The 18,699-nt window shown below is 45.6% G+C and overlaps 1 protein-coding gene across 7 annotated transcripts in view; it reads right to left on the reverse strand.

The window, feature by feature from the left end:
* Positions 1-18,699, reverse strand: part of HHAT (hedgehog acyltransferase) — a 344,241-nt gene that overhangs the window by 55,921 nt on the left and 269,621 nt on the right. For 6 of the 7 annotated variants that reach the window (XM_065936275.1, XM_065936273.1, XM_065936271.1 and 3 more), the window contains one exon: positions 7,038-7,182. The exons of the other annotated variant lie outside the window; for it this stretch is intronic. In XM_065936275.1, coding sequence (XP_065792347.1) covers positions 7,038-7,182 — 145 coding nt within the window. The remainder of the gene's footprint in view (positions 1-7,037; positions 7,183-18,699) is intronic. 7 annotated transcript variants of the gene reach the window in all.

Genomic DNA, 18,699 nt, shown 5'->3' on the forward strand with positions numbered 1-18,699 from the left:
GGTGTGGGCCTTGGAGTACAGACTTGGGAATCCTGCTGCAGACATCCTCTTATGTATCAAGTACATAGAAGATTTAGTTAGAAGCCAAAGGGGACTTATTTAAATTTTTATTAAAATTATTTTGGTTTAATTCTACTACCATGTTTGTAATGTGTTTTTCTACTGAGAAATAACTGACATATAATTATTGAGCTTTAATTGACATATTGTATTAAAGTGTAGACAAAATGATCTGATTGTAATGTGCATTTGGATCTCACACTGCATATAAATAATTGGGGGTCAATGAGAGGTAGAGGCTTCAAATCAGTAAGAACCAAAATTTTCTTTTGATTATAATGAACGGTGCCTAACCATACTAGTCTTCACTTGATATTCTATTTAAAGACACTTTAAAATGTTCCCAAATTCCATAAAACTATTTTCAAATGAATTCACAAAAACTCCTAGCTAACAGAAAAAAGTGTCACATGACCTCACAGAAAGTAGGACTTAGATGAACAATGATTCAACCTCTTTTCAAGATATCTTAAAAGAAATTCTCTCAGCTTTAACATAACCCCAGGTGCACTTCTGGATAAGAACTCCCACTCTCTATTCCTCATGCCCTATGCCGTGTCTTGGCCTAAAATACTTTTAGGAAAGATGATGCCCACAACGTCTGGGTGACCACGTGGCAAAGATGAAAGAATAAACAAAGGCATCTGAAAGTCTAGAAATCCAGACTCCAAGAATGGCCCGTAATGGAGCAATGGGCAACCCATGGATAAACTGCTTAATTTATATCAACATGTTGACATCACCACCAATACAATGGGTGGGAAGCTCCTGTTCCTCAAATCCTTCAGGAAATTGCTTAAGATTCAGTGGGGCAGAAGCAGAATGAATCAGAGCAATGAAAACTCCATGTCAAGAGCAGGGCAAGTGAAGGGGATGAAACAAGTCAACACAAAGAAGATACCTGAGACAGTGAGTGACATGTGCCCTCTATCTTCTCTCATCAAAGATGGAATTTAGTCCCAAGAATGTAATGAGATGTGAGGGGAATGAGTTTCTCTTTAACCACAATCTTCTAGAATTTCCAGTGCAGTATCACAACTTGGCTTTAAATGAAATGCCTGTCCAGAGCCATTTGAGCCGGGAGATGAATAAACTGCCTGGACAAGCTAGTAGTCAGGGAGAAAATATACTGTCCCTTTTCTCTGCTAGAGACAGCAAGCAAATATGCAGAATGTAAAGGTTCTGACCTGTCTAAGAAAATGACGAGTTCATCTCTCACTGCAATCTGGAGGGAAAACAACCAAATTTCCCTTGCCTTGGTACAGGGGCCCCTCAGGAGCTAAGTGCTGAGATGGAGTTTGCCAACTTAGATCAGGCAACAAGAAAGAGGGGAAAGTAAGGCTGTGTGTGTTACATGTGTGCATGTGTGTGTGTTATGTGTGTGTTACATGTGTGTGTGTGTTATATGTACCCTAAGACATGTATGTGTGTAGTCAGGCAGGAGAATGGTTGATGGAAGCCAGGTCTCTACCACCTCCAACAAACACAGAATCTGTGGCTCCACAATTAGGAAATGATTAGCATCCCCTGCCCATTTTTTTTTTTTTTACAAAATTCACGTCTTCTGTTGACAGGAATAGATGGATATTTCAAAAGGAACACAACTCTGCACCCAGACGACACGATAAAGCTCTCAGTGCCCTTACCCCAGACATATTCCTAGCACATACCCATCCCTAGTTCTAGTTCAGTTGCTCAGTCGTGTCTGACTTTTTGTGACCCCATGGACTACAGTATGCCAGACTTCCCTGTCTATCACCAACTCCCGGAGTTTGCTCAAACTCATGCCCATCGAGTCGGTGATGCCATCCAACCATCTCATCCTCTGTCATCCCCTTCTCTTCCTGCTTTCAATCTTTACCAGCATCAGGGTCTTTTCTAGTGAGTCAGTTCTTTGCATCAGGTGGCCAAAGTATTGGAGCTTCAGCTTCAGCATCAGTCCTTCCAATGAATATTCAGGACTGATGTCTTTAGGATGGACTGGTTGGATCTCCTTGCACTCCAAGGGACTCTCAAGAGTCTTCTCCAACCACAGTTCAAAAGCATCAATTCTTTGGCGCTCAGCTTTCTTTATAGTCCAACTCTCACATCCATACATGACCACTGGAAAAACCATAGTTTTGACTAGACAGACCTTTGATGGCAAAGTAATGTCTCTGCTTTTCAATATGCTGCCTAGGCTGGTCATAGCTTTTCTTCCAAGGAGCAAGTGTCTCTTAACTTCATGGCTACAGTCACCATCTGCAGTGATTTTGGAGCCCAAGAAAAGAAAGTCTCTCACTGTTTCCATTGTTTCCCCATCTATTTGCCATGAAGTGATGGGACCAGATGCCATGATCTTAGTTTTTTGAATGTTGAGTTTTAAACCAGCTTTTTCACTCTCCTCTTTCACTTTTATCAAGTTCTTCTTCACTTTCTGCCTTAAGGGTGGTGTCATCTGCATATCTGAGGTTATTGATATTTCTCCCAGAAATCTTGATTCCAGCTTGTGCTTCATCCAGCCTGGCATTTCTCATGATGCACTTTGCATAGAAGTTAAATAAGCAGGGTGACAATATATAGCCTTGATGTACTCCTTTCCCAATTTGGAACCAGTCTGTTGTTCCATGTCCAGTTCTAACTATTGTTTCTTGACCTGCATACAGATTTCTCAGGAGGCAGGTCAGGTGGTCTGGTATTCCCATCTCCTGCAGAATTTTCCACAGTTTGTTGTGATCTACATAGTCAAAGGCTTTGGTGCAAGCAATAAAGCAGAAGTAGATGTTTTTCTGGAATTCTCTTGCTTTTTCTATGATCCAACGGATGTTGGCAATTTGATCTCAGCTTCCTCTGCCTTTTCTAAATCCAGCTCTTTTCTAAATACCCATCCCTATCGGCTGCCTTTCCTCCTCACTGTGTTCCGATGACAGAGCACTGCTGGGATGCTTAAGACACAGTTGGTTTATGGTCTCACAGATCTGGAGTTGTAATGCAACAGTGCTTTTGAGTTACAGAGTAGTCATCAACTGCTTGTTCAAGAAATCAACTTACACTTCAATGTCAAGGACTTAAGACAGACCTGAGAAAGCTTCTGCCATCAACAAATGCTTTTCAGAGCCACTGAAGTTTGCCTCTGCAAAGCAAGACACAGCAGGGTCCCTTCTACAGCAGGCTTAGGGACCAAATCCTCAGCCACAGTTTTTCAGATCCCTAAACCCAGCTAAGTTCCTGTAAATACATATAAAATAGGCTTAAATATTCTCATTCCTCAAGATGCTTAAGGTAAATTTCAACAGCAAAGGTTGGAGGATTTTCTTTGAAGGCAAAGATATAGTATCTTTATTCTCCACTGAATTAACTGAACATCACTTTTCCAATCTCCTCAGCACAAATAACACTAACACGGATGGCTTGTGTGTGACCCAGAGGGTCACTCAGCGTTTCCATCCCGTGGCTGGCACTGCCCACTTTTAAGGACAGCAGAGCACTGAGAGCAGCAGAAAGAGAAGGGTCTGGTTTTAATAGTCTCACATCACCAACGGTGTAGAGATCAAGAGAGAGCCATTTACGTAAGCTAAATATTTAGATATTTACTAAAACAAGCTCTATAGCTTAAAGCAAACAAATCCGTGTCTAAAGCAGTGAACTGGAGATGGAGATATTGACCTTAAGACAGCTCCTCCAGGCTGATCATGAGATACTTCTAGAGACATCAGTGATCCTAGGCAAAGGTTCCTGAGAATGAATGAGGCTGTCCTCAAAGACGCATGTGCATCCACATCCCATTTGCTGAGGGGCACTGTAACCTCCTCCAAGATCCCCGTGCCCCTTGAGCACCTTGGGGGGGTGTGGCGTACCCCCCCCCCACCTGTCTCGGCAAGTTCCAGCCCATCAAGGCACACAGGGCCCGGGGTGGTTACCCCTGGCGGAAGGGCTACCTCCCCATGAAACCTGGAAATCTGAAGACTGAGCTTAACTGCTCTCCATTCACTACAAAGAGACCTCTCCTCACTCGCTTTGTCTCTTTTTCCTCAATGTATAGAGATGGGTCTTGGAAAAACAGGTCCTGATCACTGGCTGAAGGAAGCGGCCAGAGACAGCTTGGATGTGGAAGTCCTGGCTCATCCATCGGCAGCTTCAGGTACAGCTCGACAGTCCCTCATCTGAACCCTCTGGAGCCAGATGAGTTTCAGAATTCAGATTTTTTTTTTTTTAGCTAACATGATATCCCCAGGAGAGTCTGAGGAAGCATCCTATCAATGCATGAATACTTTGTTGTACCAAAACATGAATATTCATACTAATCTTCTATCAGGTCAATCAGATTTGTTATGAAAAGAAATCCAGACTCCTCAAGGATACTGGGTTTGGCACCATCTGGTTCACATTTCTCCAAGAAATATCTAAATTCTATCACTCGGGGACAAAAGATCCACAGTGGGAAACCAAGGATATAATTGCCAACACCCCAGGAAACCTACCCTTACTGAGGGGGCCCATGGGACAGATCAGCCGGGATGGGGCCACGACGATGTGAACGATCTCTGACATAGACGATGCCTTCTGAACTGAGCTTCCCTGGCCTCAGACCCCAGACAGGAATGGACCCAGAGCCCTCCAGATTCAGAGCAGCATTCCCCTGGGACTCTAGCGCCCAGCTCCAAGGTGGACACAGAGCGATCCAGTCGCAGATCACAATAGGAGCCACAAACCAGAAACAGACCAGATAGCTCAGAGCCCTGACACCCGGTCCCCAGTGTGCGGGGTGTTAGCTCCACGGGGGACAGGACAAATCGTGCTTTGATCTTCATGCCTTTGAGAAACAGGGAAAACATCTTTCCGCTACTACCTCTTCTTTGTCCCTTCAAAGGCCAGCATTCCCAGGTTTTACCTCCCACCTAGTCTCTGCTCACTCTGGGCATGCTCCTCGGCGAACTGCATCCACTCCCATGGCCTCACCCGCCACCTTCATGCCCCGTCTCCCACGTCGCCATGGTTCTGTACCCCCCCCCTCCCCTACGCCAGCTCACATTTTTAACTGCCTCTTGGGTACCTCCGGGGCTTGTCTCACGCGCCCTGCCCTGCCACGCCACGGTCCACTGTCCTGTGCGCTCCCCACGTCTCCCTGCACTGCACTAGGGGTCACGTGACTGGTTCTGGCCAACGGAATGTGAGTGGAGATGCCTAGTGTCACTCCTGGCGGGGTATTTAGTACCTGGTGACACCACCCCCCTCCATATTCTCGTCTCCTCCATGATGCCAGAACAAGAGGTGAAGAATCAGAACAAAAACAGTCTAGGTCCTGAAGTCACCATTTCGAAAAAGTCTCTGGACCTTCACTGAACTGCCGGAGGAATAAACTTCTATGGGGAAAAAAAATTACTGAGAGCTTGGGGTGATCTGACAAAGCCCCTAACGTTAATCACCCGCACACACCTGCCTTCTTTATCTGGCAAGTTCTGAATTACTGCTCAAAACTCCAGTTCCAATGTCCCCTCCTCTGTGAAGCTCAATTTCCATGGGAAGGTCAGCCCACCACCCTGCGACCTCCAGCAGTCAGTCCCTGGTGCATTTGGCCCAGTGATGATCTGACTCTATGGACACATATCTGTTTGTACGTCTGGCCCCCACATTTGTGCTGCTTCCTCCACCCTTGTCTCCTCAGTGCCTTGCAAGCAGCGAACGCCTGGAGTGTTTACTTACTGAAGCCAAAATTAGAGCCTTCTGGCTCAGGTGACCAGCAAAACCCGAGTCGGCACTTTCAGAGTCATCGCGGTCTCTGCACTGTGCTAGGCATGGTGGGAGGAGGCAAGAAAAGTCAACAGCTCTGTCGCCCACCTCAAGAAGGGTTTTTTATCTTTCAGTCCTCTGTGCCCCATTATCTCCCATCTTCATTCAAGGACAGCTTCCACGTACAAATTACCTGGTCTTTTCAAGAACTATAGGTGAAAACATTTCTCTGAGAGCGAGATCAAAGGGGTATGGGAGTGACAAGATGAAAGCAGAGTAGGGCTCTGTCCTGGTCCCTGAGCCTGGCTCGTCCAAGCCTGCCACAGTTTACACACACGACCTGGCGTCCTGGGACCATGCCGCTCTGTCGGCTTATCTCTGATGTGAAAAGCGTCGCTGGCTCGTTGGGGACCCAGATGTGGAGGTAACACCCTAGCCACGACTGGGTCACGTCATCACCACTTGGCAAAGCTTGCCAAACCAAAAGCACAAAACCATGTCACTGGTCAGGGCAAGAGAACAAGGGCTCTTGGCTCTGAACACACAGTGAGCTGGCTGAGTAACGTGCTCTGTATCGTTCCTGTTCTTCCAGTTCTTTTAAGGACATGATGTAAAGCTCAGCTTTAGCCCAAAGGAGAAGGTGACCACAAAGGATGACCAACCATTAATGCAGTCTTTTCACAACAATGCCCACCAACTAGCATTTTGCCTGCTGCAGGTGTGACGCTGCTGTGGACACGGAGACATATATGAACACTGAACACATGCTCATTAAACACGAGGCTGGCCACAGGTGCTGGCAAACCAGTGTCCAGACAAAAACAGCCACAACGAAGAGGTGTGGCAAACCAGGCACTGTGCCCACAGCAGCAGGAGACCACAGAGGGGCTTCTAGGACATTCTCCTGGTAGGACTTTGAGTCGTCAGTGGAACAAAGTCAGACTCTGCAGTATAATGAAGGCTGATCTACAGACAGTAGGGAAGATTAGGAAAAATGTTTAAATTGGAGACGTAACTTAGTAGCAGGGAAAGACAGATTGAGAGAGTTGGATGGTACATCTCGAAGTCAAGTATCAGCATAGCAGACAAGAGGTACATCAAAATAGAGGACCACTAAAGCCACAGCGAAACCCAGGACTTTGCCCCAGGCTGGTATTTGTATAGGTCACACACCACAGACAAGGCAAGGAATGCTGCCTCCTGTCCCATATGTGATACCAACTGCATAAATGTGGAAAAGAAGAAATGGTCTGAAAACAGCAACTTACCTTGTATGAAGATCCTATCCCAGTAGATCTCCCCGACTTGACTGCCCCCGAGAAACACCAGGTTGGACAGGATCAGCATGGAGGTGGAACAAGAGGCAAGAGCAGCGTGCAGGCGCCGGCGAGCTCCTGGGGAGAGGAGCTGGGCCTGGGGGAAAAAGGCGAGAAGGCATCCCATCACAAGGGTGGAAAAAATCGGGCTGAGATGTCACGCAGCCTTTCTGCTGCTCAGGATGCCTCCTCCTAGAGCCCGAGGTAGACTGTTATTTAAACAGTTTTTTGTTTTTTTTTAAAAATTACTATTCCTGCAAGATGCTCATTCTGGTCTACAGAAAGCATGACACACTCCCGAGTTACTTCCTACTGCCAAAATGGGCTTCCTTCTGACACGTGTAACACAAACACCGAACCTAGTTGTGTAGGATCTAGCTGAGATGGCGCCACGCATTTTCTACACGTTAAATCTGTAGGTACAAGAACCGTTTAAACTGCTCTCCACGACAACAAGCACAATGCCATGTAATGAGGTCAAGATCAGGGCGATCTTCTGAGGGAGTTACCCAGACCCTGGGAAGCCCCTCCCCCATAAGTCTGACCCACTATAAGGAGGAACCCCACTAAGAGCATGCAGCAGAATCAGGACACGCCAACCCCATTTCTGGGATCAGAGTTCAAGGTGCCAGACCCACTGACAGTGAATTTGTTGCAGCATGAGAGAATCGTAGCTAGTCCCAGCACTGGAAATACGCAGGAACTGGAGAGATGTTCTCCAGCAATGATGGTAAAGAATTCTGCTCATCCATCCAGGGTCTTCATTGCACTTCTCTTCCCCTTGTAATGTTTTCTCAGGGATTTCATAATCAAAGCCTTTACTCTTCAGGGCTCATCTTTCTGGTACCCTACTGAGTGAGATCACTGTGATGTGCCTGGCGTGCTTGAGTCCCTTCAGCACGTGCACTGGGAGTGGCCTTCAGGACTGCAGATTTAGAATGCAAACCAGGGAGAGCACAAACCAGGGTTTCTGACAAATACCTCAGCCTACGCCGAAGATACAGAGAGGGAGCAAAGGTTCCAGAGATCATTCCAGAATATATTCCTGAAGCCTGCCCATCTCTGGGGTCACTTGCATTTGATTTCAGCTGTGCTCCAGTGGCAAACAAAGTTCTAAATTGCCCAAATCTATAGCAGGCAAAAGGACTGAGCCAGACGGTGAGTCTTCAGCAGGAAACACTTATTCCTGGCGACCCTGCTGAGGATCACCCGTGGCTATTCTGAAAGTCCTGATCAGTGTCCTCTGAAAAGTGCTGAGAAATGAATTCCTGACCCCTGCCCGTTTCTCTCCCCCCAGTCCCAGGTCCTGTCTGCATGCTCAGATATACCTGCTCCCTACGGCTCCCCATTCACGGTTCTCTCCTCCAGGATTACCCTGGAGCACGGTCTTGCTGCCGCCATATGTGAGAGGTGTGGCTTTCTCACAGGTAAGTTGTGCAGCAGGCAACTGACTAAGTTGTCTGCCTGCACCTGGTTGCTCTGGAAAGCTGTCAAGCAATACTGACATGCCCCTGGTTAGAGGCCACCAGACAAGATGACCTCTCGTCTCTCCCCTCCCCTAAGAGGCCACAGGCAAGTACAGCGGATGCTGTCAAACGGGACCAGATCAGAGGTAACTACACACTGGTAATGAAGGAGAAATGGAGATGAAGCACGTAATGGAAATGGAGATCAGCACTCTTAACCTCTGAGAGGGCTTCCCTGATAGCTCAGTTAAAGAATCCACCTGCAATGCAGGAGACCCCAGTTCAATTCCTGGGTCGGGAAGATCCGCTGGAGAAGGGACAGGCTGCCCACTCTGGTATCCTTGGGCTTCCGGAGTGGCTCAGCTGGTAAAGAATCCGCCTGCAATGCGGGAGACCTGGGTTCATTCCCTGGGTTGGGGAGAGCCTCTGGGGAAGGGAAAGGCTACCCAGTCCAGTATTCTGGCTTGGAGAAGTCCATTGACTATACAGTCCATGGGGTTGCAAAGAGTCAGACACGACGGAGCGACTTGAAAGAAGAACCTCTGAGAATAAGGAGACAGTAATCTGCCAGTTTTTGCATTTTTGAGCAGAGGAAGACACTTCCTGAGTGTTCCTGACTCAGTTGGCAGTGACTGAGAAGGCAGGTGAGAGGAAGCAGAGAGGAAGGGGAAAATATCTAGAATAATAGATCAAGAAAATAAGGATGGCTGTAATCCACATAAATGTGCCCAAATAATTCTGGTACAGGTGCAATTGGTAACACAGCTGATGTCTAAGGGACATGAGGAACTTCTGTTTAAACCCCATCAGGCTTCCCCAACTTTATATCCTGTTATGGGAATTCAAAGACCCTATGGATCTTTCCCCTTTTAATGTCAATTACAGAAGAGCGCGGGTTGCCTGGTTAAAGCTCAAAGTGGTTCTCCTTTTGCAGGAAATGGTAACAAATGTTAAATAATCAACACAGGTAACGAGCAAGAAAAATACTCCTTGCCTTGGGTTGCTAAACAGGGCTGTGTTTAGCCATCAGGTTTCCTGGTCACCTGCCAGGTTCCCTGGTACTGGCCACGGCCAGGGTCTAGTGAGAGGCAGAGCTGGGGGGCAGCAGACAGAAGTTGAGGGGTCAGGAGACACAGCAAGGGAAGAGGCACCAAGGTGAGTGAGTGCTGGACACACAGGGATCCTCTTTCCATCACCTGAGACCCTGGTTCCTACGGCTCTTCCTTTGATTCTCTGATTACCCCAGTTATCTTTCTAAGCTACATGACTCAATAAGTTCCTCTTTCGGCTTAGGAAAAACAAAAGTCAGAATGATAGCAAATACAAAGGAGCCTCTGATCTCAGAGACAAGAGGGAAGATGCAAAATCTGAAGCGACACACTACAGCTCAATCTTTAGAAATAGCTCATTTATTTTAGAGAACTAACGAGAACGTGAAAGGCATGGGCTGTTGGAACCAATAAACCAGAAAGACTTAAGGAGAAATGAAGACGCTCACAGGCAATTCTTAATTATCCCCGGGGCACGCGGGTGGCAGACAAAATAGATGATGATACACAAAAGTCAAAAAACTAATTTTAACTAAAAGTCCCATCCTCTGAACTGACAAAATTAGCCTTGCCAACAAGAAGCACACTTAACAGAACATTGCATCTCTTCATGGTGAATCAGTGGGAGGGCAGAATGATGGGCCAGAAGAAAGAAAAAAGAGAACCTGTCCAGATGACCCACAGGAGGGTAATAATTAATAGCAAAGGGGATGCAAGTCTTGGCTGCATCCCGTCTTTCCTCTTCAGGTTCCTGGACACACTGGGGAAGGTGACAGATTTGACATCAGGGATTTCTTTCTATCTTGGGCACCATCTGGCATTTGCCACTGGTTTGCAACAACCCTAGGGATTAACTACCATATTCAAGGTTTCCAGGAGCAAAAATCCCATCTGGGCAAGGCTGGAAGGGTCTACTCCCTTGGCCCAGCCAGTTCCATCAATAAATACAACTTCATGAGTCCCTGGGACTCCCAGGGTCAAAGTTTCCACTTTAGGCACTTTATTTCTTTTGCACACTCTCCCCTGAAGTCCTGTGGTGACTACTGTCATCAACCCTGTGATCCTTCATATCCTCTGGGATACAGGTCCATATGCAGGGTCAAGCCTCACAGGTTAGTCACCCATCCTCCTGGCTTCAGTTCAGTTCAGTTCAGTTGCTCAGTCATGTCCGACTCTTTGTGACCCCATGGACTGCAGCACACCAGGCTTCCCTGTCCATCACCAACTTCCAGAGCCTACTCAAACTCATGTCCATTGAGTGGGTGATGCCATCCAACCATCTCATCCTCTGTCGTCCCCTCTCTCCTCCTGCCTTCAATCTTCCCCAGCATCAGGGTCTCTTCCAGTGAGTCAGTTCTTCGCATCAGGCGGCCAAAGTATTGGAGTTTCAGCTTCAGCATCAGTCCTTCCAATGAACACCCAGGACTGATCTCCTTTAGGATGGACTGGTTGGATCTCCCTTGCAGTCCAAGGAACTCTCAAGAGTCTTCTCCAACACCACAGTTCCAAAGCATCAATTCTTCGGTGCTCAGCTTTCTTTATAGTCCAACTCTCACATCCATACATGACTACTGGAAAAACAATAGCTTTGACTAAATGGACCTTTGTTAGCAAAGTAACATCTCTACTTTTTAATATACAGTCTAGATTGGTCATAACTTTTATTCCAAGGAGCAAGCGTCTTTTAACTTCATGGCTGCAGTCACCATCTGCAGTGATTTTGGAGCCTCAAAAAATTAAGTCTGTCACTGTTTCTGTCATTTCCCCATCTTCTTGCCATGAAGCGATGGGACCAGATGCCATAATCTTAGTTTTATGAATGGCTTAGGTGCTTGTAAACTCCCTTGGTAGGAGAACTCAGGTTGAGGAATTGTAAACTAAATCGGGAGGGGAAAAAAACATTGTGCAATGAAGATCCATCATGTCGGTAAAGAAGTGTCAACTTGATCAGATAAGGCAATGATTAGAGTTTCATTTTCATAAATATATCAGGACAAGAGCCCCATCTGGTCATGGTCTCTTCAGAGAGGATAGATGAGATTGTGGCCATCCAATAGTTTGGCAGCAAAAAAAAAAAAAAAAAAAAAAAAGACACAAAAAGCTGGGAGTGGCACTGTTCCCCAGGGGACGCTGGAAATTGCTGGACATTTTTGGTCATCCCAAGGACACCACAATTGCCAAGAGGTAACTGTGGCATTTGATGGGCAGCGGCCAAAGATCATAAACAAAGCAATGGGTGGGACAGAATCGTTCCACCTAAAATGTCAACAGTGCCCTCTAGAGAAAGGGTTAAAGGTTTTCTTCTAATTCAATACAGAGCTAACCTCTCTCCAGGCCCGTGGGGCACAGAAGCTCCTGTTCTCCAATTAGATTGTTGTTGTTAATTGCTAAGCTGTGTCCAACTCTGTGACTCCACGGACCGCTGCCCACCAGGCTCCTTGGTCCATGGCACTTCCCAGGCAAGAATACTGGAGGTAGCCATTTCCTTCTCCGGGGGATCTTCCCAACCTAGGGATCGAAACTGCATCTCCTGCTTGGTAGGTGGACTCTTTACCACTGAGCCACCGGGGAAGCCCTCTACTTAGAAGCAATGCCAAAAACGTGCCCCCTTTCCCCTGGGACCCAAAAAATGCATCCCACGGCAGGGAAAGCATTCCTTTACAACACGACAGTGTCACGCCCCCCTAACTGATCCTCTCTACCATCTGGCATCAAATTTGAGAGAGGAGGGGCCCCCTGAGCCCCCCAGTCACAGTCAGACAAGTTGTACCACCAGTTCCAACCTCCTCACACCCACAGCCCTGAAACCTGGAGCATAGAAGAACTGGAGGCTGAGCACGCTAGACGGTACCACTTTGCTCCCCTATGAGGTTGACCAGTTCTCCCATAGACTCTGACCTACGTGACAGGCTAGGGCAGTTTCTTTCCCAGTTAACATCAACATAACCCACTCCTCAGGCCCAAGAATGGATAGTGGGCTTGGGCCCTGGATACAGTGAACCCCTCAGGGCATCCGGAAGTACACTCTCTGTGTCTCAGCTGGTAAAGAATCTGCCTGCAATGCCGGAGACCCAGGTTCAATCCCTGGGTCAGGAAGATCCCACAGAGAAGAGAATGACTACCCACTCAATTATTCTTGCCTAGAAAATCCCCAAGGACGGAGGAACCTGGCAGGCTACATACAGTTCACGGGGTCCCAAAGAGTTGGACACAACTGAGTGACTAACTTTCACTTTCCCTGGGTAACGGCCTAGGACAGCCCTCTAATTCCTCTGGGCGAGCTCGCTGTTTCAGACAGAAGAAACAAAGAGCTGGCAGGCGCAAATGTTCTAACGACGGTTTAGCGGTGGCTCTAAACTTCCGTCTAAAACACTGATTCCAGAGGTGAGGCGTGTAACCCAAACAAAGGAAACCCAGGGCTGAACTAAACTTCTGTCACTCAAGTTTGCAATTCCGGCTGCAACGTATCTGTTTATTCTTATCTCCATGGCAACTCCTCTATCTTTTCCAGTCAACATCCTGTCCGTGGCAATCATAGGACTGGCCAGGCAAACAAGTTGGGGCCTGGGGGGGCAGGGGTGGTGCGGTCCATGGAATCTGGGTCAGAACTGATGCTCAGACGGCCACGGGGCTGAGAGGCAGATGGTGCATTGGGGCTGAGGGCTGCTGTGCTCCGTGGGCCCCGCACTTGTCCACAGAGGGACCGCACATGGGGCCGAGACAGGAGGAGGGGACGCGCTAAGCATCTGGGAGAGCAGATGGGAAGGAGGGACGGCTGCTGGAGACGGTGACAAAGGCCTGGCAAGTGGGACCTGATGCGGTTTATTTTTAAGTGGGGGAGAAGCTAAAAAAAGGGACTGGGTGGGTTTGAGCAGCTGGACACAGTTCTTCCACATCATCACTGAAGTTTTTCATTTTCTAATAAAAACGCTAACCAGAGGGTAAGAGAGGATGAACAAGGACATGGCAAAGGGGAAGACTGGTGCACCCCAGGGAGGGCAAACGAGGGGGTGGACATCCCACAGGCCAGAGAGAGAGATCGGAAACAGCAAAAGAAAAATGATACGTCCTGTGAAAGAGAAAGATGGCCAGACTGAAATGCTCAGGATTAGGAGGACCCCAAGCCCAAAGTCATTCCAGGGCTCCTGTCCATCTCTATTCCAACCTGCCAGGACACTGCTCCCCTCGCTTCCTTTCTCGAGGCACTTGGGTCATTTCCACTTAACAGTCTGCGTTTTACCAGCTCCCCTCCTCTCTCATGTTCCCACCAGCATGGTAAGTTCCTGAAGGAGAGTGTGGACTATATTTCAACCTGCACAGTGAAGGCCCACTCAGACTCTGTGTGTGCTCAATAACTATCTTACACCTGCTTCTCCCTTTGCCTTACATAAGTTCCAGAATCTCCTGACTTCCTTACCATCCCATCTCCATCCTATAGCCAAGCCAAATGAACACATGAAGGCAGTCAGAAAGTCACACTTCCTTCTCATGTGTGTACAGAGCATCAAAAATTCACTGGTCAATGAAGTTAAATTTTCTAAGCTCTGTTTGCTAGTTCGATCTAAGCAGTGGACACTTCTGAGAGAGAGAGTCACTGCAGTGGTAAAGACAAAGTCGGTTTTGCTTAAACAGAACAGTTTTAGTTGTTCCATAGTTTAGATGTCCAGCTGAGTTTTAAAAAGAAAAAAGAAAAAAAGGCTATAACTCGGGATCCAAATCCATGCAGCACATAAAGGAGTTTCAGAGGACTTTCAAATAACTAACCAAACAACTGGTTCCTGGCACAATTGGAAAAGCTTAAGCCTTATATTAAGTGGCTGGGTTCCTGCTAAAAGTTCTGGCATGGCTGACAAAACTGTCTCACCCTGTGTTCTTACCCTTCCACTACCCACCTTCAAGGTGGCTCAGTGGTAAAGAATCTGCCTGCCAATGCAGGAGACACAAGAGACGTGGGTTCAATCCCTGGGTCGGGAAGGTCCCCTGCAGTAGGAAATGGCAATCCATTTCAGTATCCTTGCCTGGAAATCCCATGAACAGAGGAGCCTGGCGGGCTACAGACCATGGGGTCACGCAGAGTCAGACAGGACTGAGCACACCCACACCCACATCCAGTCTATTTCATCTCAGCTCTGGATTTCGTAGAAGTCTCTTTCTTAACTGACATGCTGGGCTCTGACCTTTCTCCCTCTCCTTCATCAAGCACACGCGCTATGACCCTCCACTATGCAAAGTGTTTTGGTGGTGGTTTCATTGTTTACAGACTAACATCCAAACCGGGAAGCCACTTAACAATTACAGCCCATTTCACTTTCCAACCTGAAGTCCTACCATACTTTATCAGTGACACAGCATCACTAGTCACCGCTATCCAGACACTTTTACATCCGTGTGCCTTTGCACAAGCTGTCTGCTCTACTGAGAATGTGTTCTCATTCTTTCTTCAAGCTTTAAGCTCAATCTCAGCTCAGGAGAACAATGGCTTTGGACCAGCCCAAACTGGGTTCAGGTTCTGGCTTTCCGCCTTTAACTGTGCTGTCCAGAGCAAGTTCAGGCTCGCATCTACCCAATTCAGAGCTGCTTACAATAAGTGTGTGTGTGTGTGAGTCGTTCAGTCATGTCTGATCTTCTGCGACCCAGACTGCAGCCCGCGGGGCCCTAGGCTATCCTAAATCTGGCAGAGTTGGTCACCTATTTTCTGTTTCTAACCTAAGGTGGCTCCGATGGTAAAGAATCCGCCTGCCAATGTGGGAGACTCAGTTTCCCTCCCTGGGTCAGGAAGATCCCCTGGAGGAGGGCACGACAACCCACTCCAGTATTCTTGCCTGGAGAATCCCCATGGACAGAGGAGCTTGGTGGGCTACAGTCCCTGGGGTCACAAGGAGTCAGACACGATGGAGCGAATAAGCATACAACCTAAGGGATAGGTAGCATTGATCTATAGATATTAGATAACACAATTTTTTAATGTAATAAAATTCACCATGTGAAAAGTTCTAGCTATATTGCAAAGTACGTTAAATTATTCCCATTTTACAAAGAGGAGACGAAAAGGGCAAACTAAGCAAACTGGCCCCAGGTTGCATGCATAGGTAAGCACAGAGCAGGGGTTCACACGGGCTTCTCTAACTCAGTGTCTGCATCCTCCCGCTACAACTTCACCTCTGCGTTTAACAGTGAGCATCCCCTCCTCTAGACCGAAATCTTCAAGAAATTTGTCTCTTCAGTGTCAGATACAAAGTAGATTTTCGAGAAATGTTTGTTCCACAAATACTTCATGCATGTGTTTCTTTAGCAACAGTTGATAGGTACTCACCAACTGTCAATTTTAGGACCTCAATATTAGCAACAACAATTCTATTTTTAAAAAGTAACTGGAATTCACCATTACATAAGGGGGGTTTAACATATCTCCCAAGAAAATGACACCTAACAGACCAAAAGTAAGAATACAGAATTGCTGAATAAAAATGAATAGCGCTAGTATCCAAATTTAAAGGATGAAAAATTATCTCTGTTCACAAATGACATGATCTTATATGTAGAAGGCACTAAAGAATCTATTTAAAAAGTTACAACCAATAAATTCAGCAAAGTTGCAGTATATAAAATTAATAGGCAAAAATCAGTCACATGTCTATACGTCAACAGTAAACAATCTGAAAAAGAAATTGATAATTCCATTGGTAATGGCATCAAAAAGAATAAAACACTTAGGTAGAAACTTACCAAAGGAGGCAAAATATTTACATACTGAAAACTACACTGTAGATATGACACCCATATTTATGAGTTGTAATACTTAATACTGTCAAGATGACATTACCACCCAAAGCTATCTACAGATTCAATGAAACCCCTATCAAAATTCTAAAGCTTTTTGTTTCCAGAAATAGAAAAATTTATCATAAGCTAAGTATGGAATCTTAAGGGACCCCTGAATGACCAAAACAATCTTGAAAGAGAATAGGAAAGCCAATCAAGATGGTGGCATGAGAAGGTCCTGAACTCCTCTCCTCCCATGGAGGCACCAAATGTATAGCTAGGCATGGAGCAACTTCCGGTTAAAGAAATCCATAAAATATATTAAAGTACCAAAACAGAAGTCACAGAGCCAAAGAATATATGACTAAACTGAAAAATTCAGTAGAGGGTTTCAATAGTTCAACAATGGACTAGATCACGAGGAAGACAAGATCAGCAAACTCAAAGGATCAAGTCACAGGACAGTGGACTTCATCCAATCACAGGAGCCAAAAAAAATAATGAAAATAAGTGAGGAGAGCTCAAGGGACTAACAAAGGCCATCAAGCAGACTAAGGTACTAAGGGGTCCCAGAAGGAAAAGAGAGAAAGGGGAGGCAGAGAGCACTTATTTACAGAAATGATGGCAAAATAAACTCTATAACCTGGGGAAATAAACAGACATCTGTATCAAAGAAGCCCAAACAGTACCAAATAAGATAAATCTCAAGAGACTCACACAAAGACACACTATAATTAAACTGTGAAAAGTTAAAGACAGAGACAATCTTAAAAGCAGAAAAGAAAGCAACTTGTTATGTACAAGAGAACTCCCATAAGACTATTAGCACATTTTTCAACAAAAATTTTGTAGGCCAGAAAGATTGGTACAATACCACGACATATTCAAACTGCTGAAGGATAAACATTGCCAACCAAGAAATACACTGCCTGACATGAATAATTTCACAATTTGTATGGAAACACAAAAGACCCTGAACAGCCAAAGCAATCTTAAGAAAAAAGAATGGATCTGGAGGAATCAACCTTCCTGACTTCAGACTATACTACAAAGCTAGAGTCATGAGGATAGTATGGTACTGGCACAAAGACAGAAATATAGATCAATGGAACAAAATAGAAAGTTCAGAGATAAATCCACACACCTATGGATAGCTTATATTTGACAAAGGAGGTAAAAATACACAACAGAGAAAAGACGGTCTCTTCAACAAGTGGTGCTGGGAAAACTGCATATAAAAGAATGAAACTAGGAAACTTCCTAACACCATACACAAAAATAAACTCAAAATGGATTAAAGTCCTAAATGTAAGACCAGAAACTATAAAACTCTTAGAGGAAAACATAGGCAGAACACTCTCCAACATAAATCACAGCAACTACCACTATGACTCACCTCCCAGAGTAATGAAAATAAAAACTAAAATAAACAAATGGAATCTAATTAAACTTAAAAGCTTTTGCACAATGAAGCAAACTATAAGCAAGGTGAAAAGACAGCTCTCAGAATGGGAGAAAATAATAGTATACAAAACAACTAACAAAGAATTAACCTCCAAAATACACAAGCAGTTCATGCAGTTCAAATCCAGAAAAAAAAATGCCGAAAAAAAGAAAGAAAGAAAGAAATGCAAATCAAAACCACAATGAGGTTTTATCTCACACTGATCAGAATGGCCATCATCAAAAAGTCTACGGACAGTAAAAGCTGGAGAGGGTGTGGAGTAAAGAGAACCCTCTTACACTGTTGGTGGGAATGCAAACTAGTACAGCCACTATGGAGAACAGTGTGGAGATTCCTTAAAAAACGGGAATTATAACTGCCATACGACACAGCAATCCCACTGCTGGGAACACACCCAAAGGAAACCAGAATTGAAAGAAACACATTACCCCAATATTCACTGCAGCACTATTTACAATAGCTAGGACACAGAAACAATCTAGATGTCCATCGGCAGATGAGTGGATAAGGAAGTTTTGGTACATATACACAACGTACATACACAGCCATATAAAGGAATGCATTTGAGTCAGTTCTAATCAGGTGGATGAACCTGAAGCCTATTATACAGAATGAACTAAATCAGAAAGAGAAAAATACTGTATATTAATGTATAATGTATATGTATATACTAATGCATATATATGAAATTCATATACATGCATATTTAGAAAGATAGTACCAATGACCCTACACGCAGAGCAGCAAAGAAGACAGACTTTTGAGCTCAGCTGGAGAAGGTGAGAGTGGGATGATTTGAGAGAATATCATTGAAACATGTACATTCAGTCCTTTCAGTCAGTTTAGTCGCTCAGTCACGTCCGACTTTTTGC

This window comes from Muntiacus reevesi, chromosome 5, assembly GCF_963930625.1.
Source record: "Muntiacus reevesi chromosome 5, mMunRee1.1, whole genome shotgun sequence".
Taxonomy (NCBI): domain Eukaryota; kingdom Metazoa; phylum Chordata; class Mammalia; order Artiodactyla; family Cervidae; genus Muntiacus; species Muntiacus reevesi.